This window comes from Carassius auratus, chromosome 24 (assembly GCF_003368295.1).
Source record: "Carassius auratus strain Wakin chromosome 24, ASM336829v1, whole genome shotgun sequence".
Classification (NCBI taxonomy): domain Eukaryota; kingdom Metazoa; phylum Chordata; class Actinopteri; order Cypriniformes; family Cyprinidae; genus Carassius; species Carassius auratus.
Window position 1 is genome coordinate 22475110 of NC_039266.1, and position 8425 is coordinate 22483534.

Below are 8425 nucleotides of genomic sequence, written 5' to 3' on the forward strand. Positions count from 1 at the left end.
GGTACCACAGATGCACGTTCGCATCTGGTAAACTGACCAGTGGATACTGGTTTGGAGCTCAAGCCCCAGCCCCTCGGATTAAATCAGGTAGACCAAATAAAGAGGTAACTATAAAAGGGTAAGTATGTACATATTTACAGCAACACATGAATACACATATAAATATAACATCCACTCCATGTTTACATGTTTTCACACTTTAAAGGGGTCCTATTATGCTTTTTTACAAAGTCTTGATTTTGTTTTGGGGGTGTACTAAAACAGGCTCTCATACTAGGTTGTTCAAAAATCACATTATTTTTCACATATTGGCATGAATGGCTTGAATAGTTCCTGTATCAAGTGAAGTTCCGCACAATACGACATGAGCTGTGATTGGTTAGCTGGGCCAGTGTGTGTTGTGATTGGTCGGGAAACGTCATGTCCCTTACCATAGCCGCCTGCGAGCGTCAGTGTAAATACTGAGTCGAATTCAAATCACTTTGAGCGTGATTTAAACCCGGATGATTGTAACCACTCTATGTTCATCTGTCTTGGGAAAGCTAGCGTGTCTCCGACATAGTGATAACACTCGTTGCCTTCTCTAGTGCAGCTCAACCAGGTCTCGTCTCATTCGTCGGTATTTGTGATGTCACAAATCCCGGAAAATATGTGTTGTAGTCCAAACGAGTCGTTCATTGTAGTTTTAGAAAGTGATTTCTGTTAAATAAAATATCTCCTTTTGAACTGGACTTTGTAACTTTGCAGATCTTTTTTATGCTTAAACAGCAACATTACAGACTAACTAAAGTTGAAAAAGTGATCTAGTGACATTTAGCTACCAGTTTTAGCTACTTTCAGTTAAAAGCAGTTGGCAACACTGAAAACAAAACCAAAAGAAAACGAAGGACAACTTCAGAATGTATGTGTGTGTGTGTGTGTGTGGTTATGTGCAGTGAGTGGATATGTTGTTCGTGTATGTGCAACCAGTATGCTAAATTCCCAGTTTGCTAAATTCCCACATTGCCTCAGCAGGGAATTACAGAGGAGGAGTGAGGTAAGATGCAGTGTGTATGTGCTGCGCTATCCGACAGGGACAGGTCACTTTGTCACATTCACATATTTGTTATGTAGTGTTGACTCCTTATGTCATTTTTATTGTCAGTCAGTTTTATCTTTATGGTATTTTCAGTCCTTTGACATCAAAGTCAAAGTTAATTTCATTCACAATAAATCTTGAATCACTTTCATGTATATTTGACCATGTTTTAATCTATTCCTGTACTAGTTTCAATTATTATGGTTCTTGGATAACAACATTTCAAGTGTCTAGTTTAAAAAAAGACGAGAGTTATGAATATAGATCATAGGGTTTAAGAACTGCAGACAATTTTAAGTATGTCGTTTTTCAGAAAATGCTCAAAAATAGGGATGCAGGTTAAGTGGTAAAAATCATCAGTATAAGAGAGATTTTCATTATCGGAACAAAGCAAGAAAATATTTTATAACCTTAAATTTTTTGTGTATCCAGTAATACCAAAAAGCAGTTTGACAAAAGTAGTAGCCTAAATGACAAAGAATTTACTTCTGAAACTTGAATATATGACTTTAGACAAAACAAACAAAAAAAATAAAATAAAAAAATAAAACTAAAGTCAATAATCATGTTATTGTTCTGATCTTAAGTCAAACTTTAATCAAGGCAAGCCAAGGCAAATTTTATTTATATAGCACATTTCATACACAATGGTAATTCAAAGTGCTTTACATAAAAGGAATTAAAATAATCATCAGAAACAATCACAATAATAAAAGCAAGGAATTTAAACATTTTTAAATGATTTAAAAATAGCATTAAAATGAATTAAAACAGTTAAGAATAACAATGATTATACATAGTGCAATCAGTTTCGGATGTAGCAGAGTGCTGATTCAGTAAATGCACAGCTAAACAGATGTGTCTTGAGTCTAGATTTAAATATGGCTACTAATTTGGCACATCTGATCTCTTCTGGAAGCTGATTCCAACTGTGGGTGGCATAATAGAACCACTTGAGAACCATTCAACCAAATATTTATCTGTTCAACAAGAGTCTTTTTGCAAGAGCTCATAAAAAGATGATGCATACAGAGTATTTATATATATATATATATATATATATATATATATATATATATATATATATATATATATATATGTGAAGAGTGGTTTAGGCATTAAGTAGGAAATACAGAACTCTTCAGTTTATGAGTACAGCATTAAAAAAGCTAAACATAATCGTCCCATTACCAGCATCTTGAGAAAGAAAACAAATGGGATGATGTACTTGTGCATGTAGATCACACAGAAATAGCAGGTGTATCAGAGGATGTCGGAGATTGTGGTGAGTACATTTTCTTCAGTTGTTCCTTTACACTTTCATATTCTTTTTGCCACTGCTCCTTGGAGAGAGAGGAAGGACTGACCTCCAGAAACCTGTAGGCATCTCTGGTTTGTAGCTTGAAGATGGCAGATGCTTTTTTACAGCCTGCACCAAAACTGCTCCAAGCCTGTGGAATTAAAACATTTCAAAAGTCATATTAGACTTTTGGATAAATCAGTGGTAATGGCTGGGAAAAAAATTAGGCTGGAACACTCAAACAAAGTAAAAATAAAATAAAATAGACCTTACTGGAAATGTGTTTGTAATTTTGTAAACAAATTTTACCTCTTCGGCTATTTTAATTGATTCTAGAAATTCATCTTTTAGGTCAGCTAGATCTTCAACAAGATCTTCTCCAACAAAGGTCTTTTGTTCCAGGTAGTCCAACATTTGACCAACGTTCTCCCAGAAGTTTTTCAGCTGAATCAGAATGTTCTGAATTTTTGACAAGCTACTTTGAACATCATTTAGATGGATGGGGTTGGGAATGGAATCTGCAGAGGCGAAATAAGAAACATGCTTCAACATGACACATATTCACTCCCTGTCTTAAACTAGACTTGAATCAGTTTTAATTATGATTTCTAATAAAAGAAAACAGACTCACTTTGGTCAAAATTGGCTTGGGCAAACTTCATCTGCCAATCAATGATCTGGAGCTGGAGGTGCCACTGCTTTTGTTTTAGAACGGTCTTATCAGCAATAAGGACATTCAATTGAGCTTCAAGAGCCTTCATGGAGGCAACATTTTCAGGATCATGTACAGCATCATAAATGTTTTGCACAAGTGGCCCAATGAATGGCACAATTGCAGCGAAGATTCCGAAACGTTTATTTATTTTGCTCATGGATCTGGCAAATTCTTGAATCTCCTGGACTTTGCAGTTTATATTTTGCCGGGTTTTAGCCAGTTCTTCAGTAGTACTTTTAAGATGCAATTTCAAATCAGTCAGAGTTTTTTCTGTCTGCATTGTCTCAGTGTTGTGTTCTTTAATCTTTTTATCGGTATCTAATTTTTCCTTGATAACATCACTGGTGGATGATACTACATCTTTGTTGTGTAAATCATACCTACACAAAGTTGAAAAAATGCTGCAGTCAAATAACATTTTATAGCAATGGGTTGGTGTGACTAGCTTATAAGCAGTGTTGTAGTGGAGGGTATATGCAGGTATATGGCGTATATCCACTTCTTTATCAGTCGGCTTTGCGTATACCCACTTCTAAATGCTCTCTGATGCGCATCATTCAGTAGTGTCCTGCATTAGCCAAAATCATGACGGTCTACCATGACTAGCTAATCAAGTCACATGTGAATAAATGCAAACATTCCCTAAACACACCCAGTAAAGACGGTCAGGATGCGCCGGCTTGCCTTTAAATTTGATTGATGATTGCGCCTGCATCGCCTCTCGTCTCGACAAATCATGTGAATGCAAGCGGAGTCGGTCTAGAGCTTGAGTGCATGTCAGGGAGGCGTGCAGAATGATAAAATAATATTTAATTATTGACTCATTTGAATCAGTACATTATAACAAATACAGAGAAAACCCAACCGATTTTATTAGAGATTGATTAGAATCATGTCCAGAATTATTCTTTTCAGCGTGTATTTGGCTTAAAAGCATGAGTGTTTTATAATGGATGCTGCTGAAGCCTGAAGGTGTTTAGCAAAAGTTACAATAAGTGAAAATGTGCAAATACTATTGGCCCATTTTGGGGTGAACTAAATAGGCAAGACTAGTCTTACATGTCACTGTTTATAACACAGGCTGTTCATCCTTTGCTCAGGTTCATAAATTAAGAGTATACCACACTTCTCCAGGCACCACTACACCACTGCTTATAAGCTCATACGTTCACTTGATTACACACATTTCATGTAGAAAGATTAATTGCTCAAGGTATTTTGACACGTTTTCATGAGGAAAATGTTCTTACTTTTCCACTATCCTGTCCACTTCAGTGATAATTTCTTTGATCCAGACTCGTGCTTTTGCCAGAAATTTGATTGCCAGAACTGCTTTGTTTTTCTCCACAGCTTTTGCCAACATGGGAAACAGCGACTGAACCAGATTTTCACTTGTCAAAATACACTGTGCAAAGAAGAGACATGAGATCACGTATCTTAGACTTTAAAAAAGACAGTGGTAACAAGAAAGAAATGCACATAAAATTACAAGAAGCATATCAAATGATGATGATGTGTACAAACTCTTATTTTTTATATTTTACCTAAAACGTCAGTTAAAAAAGTGACTCTCATTATGACACGTTATGTATTTAATTCCAGTTATTTCAACTTTTTTTTCTAGAGATGAAAACACTTTAAGACAAAATCTGAATCAATACTTTCAACATAGTTGCATCAGAGGAGCCAAAAAGAAGCTGTGTTTCCACAGCCCGACTCCTGATGATCCTCTCCAGGTTGGGGAAGTTGGCCAGGCACAGGTAAGAAAGATGGTACAGAAGAGCAGTCTTTTTGGCAGCAGGGAGGAGCTCTTGTACAAATGTCGGGCTCCACTGGGACACAGACACTGGTGGAAAAACATTGCATATTTTTAAAGACTGAAAAAGACACGTCAATGGCTAGTATTGTTTTTAAATTTGTTGAAATAATGAAATGATAAAATAAGCTAATACTTGCTTTTGCTATCAGCCATCCTTAGTAGGTTTACACAATTTGTGCAATGCGTTCTCCTAAAATGTACTAAAACAGATCCACAGTTTTGTTTGGTATAAAATATGTCTCAGAAAATACAATATGAAACTGGAAGGATATCTGAAAATGACTTTAAATATGTTAAGTGAAGATGACTTACCCTTGGTTTTAGAAAGTGATGTGGCGAACAAGGTATCTGGTGTTTAAATACTAAACGTATCCCCACCCTGCCTCCTCCCTCAGAAAAAAAAATGACTTTCAAATAAACATAAGATCATTGAATTATACTGTGCTATCTGAAATGTAACTTCCATATATAGGGCAGCTGGAGTCATGGAGTTTTATATAGTTCATTTGTTCATTAAATGGTGTTGTTGGGGCAGAAGTTCCATATGATTGTCAACAGAGGTATGCAAGAATCCCCTCTGAGATAAAACTAAATTATGTGCTGTATGACCATTAGAATCAACAAATGTGTTGTGTTCTGCATCTAATAAAGTAATTGTCTTGAGTCTCATTCTTTTCCCAATAGAATAAAGTCTTTATTTAATCTTCAGTGTTTCACTTTGACATGCAAGTTTTTTCTTCTTCTGTTGATCACCATACAAAAACAGGAATAAATCTGCTGTTATTTAGTGTTGTAAAAAAAATAACAAATCATTAAATAAAAAATGACCAATGGTGGAGAATATATTTTACACTGTATTCTGAGAAAGTGGTCTGGGTTATGGCTAATCATGAGCTCTCTTATCCTCCATAGACAGCAACGCAACTGCAATATTCCTAGGTCCGTAAACGTAGTAAGGACATCGTGACATCAATTTTGCAAAGGAAAAATACATATATATTTTCAACAACTCTTCTCCCCCGAATTATGTTTTCTGCCATTTTGGAGAGTACCCAACAATGCAATCAATGTAATCAGCATTGTTTATGTTCGGGGGGAAAGCACACACACGCAGAAGATGGTAACTCGGGGTAGAAGAGTAATAATAAGTATTTTCGTAGCTTTGCAAAACTGAACTTGAACCACTGATGTCCTTACTATGTTTGTGGACCTGGGAATATTACAGTTGCATTGCTGTCTATGGAGGGTCAGTTCCACTATATTTGAAATATGGAAAATTTATAAAAAAAAGTTATTTTAAAATATTTGCACTTTATTCACTTTCATTAACACACTGCTATTTTATTTGAAACGTAAATAAAAGTGACTTGACTTGATTAGTTATTTCTATTATATTTTATAGTATTTTTCTATTGTTGTTTGGTCTTATAATTGTGTGGTTTCAAGGAATATTTGCTTTCATGAATAAGAAAATAAGAAGAGATCTCAAGGTTTTTAACCTCACAGGACGATATAGTGAAGCAGTAATTTTTCATTGCTATTGCTTGTGTTACAATAAAACTTGTTGGATTTTCTGTTGGTCAGACGAAGCCTGAGCATTGAAACATACACAACTAATATTATTCAACCAACTGCTCCTTTTTATGATCATCACTTTGTCTCCTGCTTCTGCTCTTCCCTGACTTTCTCAACTTCTTGGCTAACTAAAGACTTACAGATAATACAGATTGGCATACCAATTTTTGCGTAGCAGACAAAAGAAAATATGCATTGTGAAAAGCACTATGAAAATAAACTTGAATTGAATTTGTGTAACTGTAATGCTGAATGGGCTGATGGACTTAATGAAAGTTGACCTTTATTTCTGTAGTTCTTTATAGTTTATACAAAGATCATTTCAATGCAGCTTATCAATCAATCAATGATGGAAACTTCAAATATAAGACTTCAAGTTCAGCTGCATCCAGCAGCTCTACACGAGACAGTAGTGTCATTCAGCTCAATTCAGTGGAAAGTTTATCAGTGATGAACTGAGCTCGACCCAATGATAAGCAGCTGTACAGATGGCAGCAATGTGGGCATGTAAAATATATAGTCTGATATGTGTGTTGGAGTCTTATTTGAACAGATGGCAGCAATGTGGGCATGTAAAATATATAGTCTGATATGTGTGTACGAATCTTACTGCAGGCACTTGAACAGAAGGCAGCATTGTGGGCATAAGAATGATATATCAAAAAAGAAACCCACTTTCAAATTTTTTTTTTTTAATCAAATTTCCTATTATGTGTAAATATTTGTATGAAAAAAAAAAAGATCTGACAGCTGAGACATAAACAGAACAAAAAATAGCAGTTAGTATGGTGGGTCCAGCAGCTTCTTTAATTACTACAGTGTTAATTGACCAATGCATTTTAATGGACTGAGAAAGATTTGCCAGCTCTTGCTGTGAGATGTTACTCCACATCACCAGCAAGGCACTTGTAAGTTCTTGGACATTTTTTGAGGGACACATGCTCACTGGCACAAATTTCCCCACAATACACAGACTGCGAGAGGGGACTGCTTGCCAAACGAAGGCCCATGTCTAAATATGCCTGTCACAAACTACAATATGACTAAAAAGAAAAGAAAAGAAAGAAAGACAGAAAATCTTGTGGATTTTTGATTGAGTTGTTGCCTCTGTAGGTTTCAGTGGGAAGATCTTGGGATTTTCAATAATGCTGATCAAGAATAACTTTATCATTTTGTAACGTGGGAGCCGATGAGATGTGCGGATCCATGTGCGAGCTTTTATTACACAGAGACGTGGTCATAACAGGCATGGGTCAAACCCTGGCAAACAGGTATATAGAGGGCAAGACACAAGAACAATCCTTGGGCAAGCGTGGGTCTTCGATGAGCGAACAATATCCAGAGGGCTAAGCAAGAGGGGTAATCCAGTATCCAGAGCAAAAGAGTCAAAACACGAATAACAGGGCAGGGCAAGGAAAAGACTAAACTATGAAAACTAGAAACTAAGATAAGACTATGGAAACTAGTAGTGATGTGACATTTGAACCGAGGCGTCGGAGTTTGATCGTGCCAGATGAAGCCGCGATTCGAGGCTTGTGTTGTTAACATGGAAATCACGTAACTGATGACAAACGAGGCCTCGGTTTGTGTGGAGTGTCGTTTCCGGATAAAGGGGGTTCGAAACTCACGCCACCTTGTGGGTGTTGTCAGGAGTAGATGAATCCAAAGTAACCCAGTACCTTTGTGATTCTTCATAGACATAAACAGAGAGAAGTAGTTCCGGCTACGATGTTCTTCCGCAAGATGCAAGCAGTTCTGTTTATTAACCGCTAGAGCGTCAAAAGTTGACTGCAGCTTTAAGTTTGTTTCTTTTACAGTCTATGGTTTCTACATGACTTCTCAAACCAATTTAAATTAAGGTCACCCAAAATAATGACTTCTTTTCCATCACACTGTTTAAGTAAATTACCAAGAGAAATAAAGAAATCATTAGTAGCT

The 8425-nt window shown here is 36.2% G+C and overlaps 1 protein-coding gene across 1 annotated transcript; it reads right to left on the reverse strand.

Moving 5' to 3' along the window:
• Positions 1-2319: 2319 nt before the first annotated feature.
• On the reverse strand, positions 2320-5065 carry LOC113042724 (uncharacterized). The gene is made up of 6 exons (XM_026201740.1): positions 5050-5065; positions 4755-4939; positions 4344-4498; positions 3010-3473; positions 2688-2896; positions 2320-2529 (listed from the first exon to the last, which is right to left on the reverse strand). Exons 1-6 carry the CDS (start codon positions 5063-5065, stop codon positions 2320-2322), a joined length of 1239 nt encoding a protein of 412 aa, XP_026057525.1.
• Positions 5066-8425: the final 3360 nt, after the last annotated feature.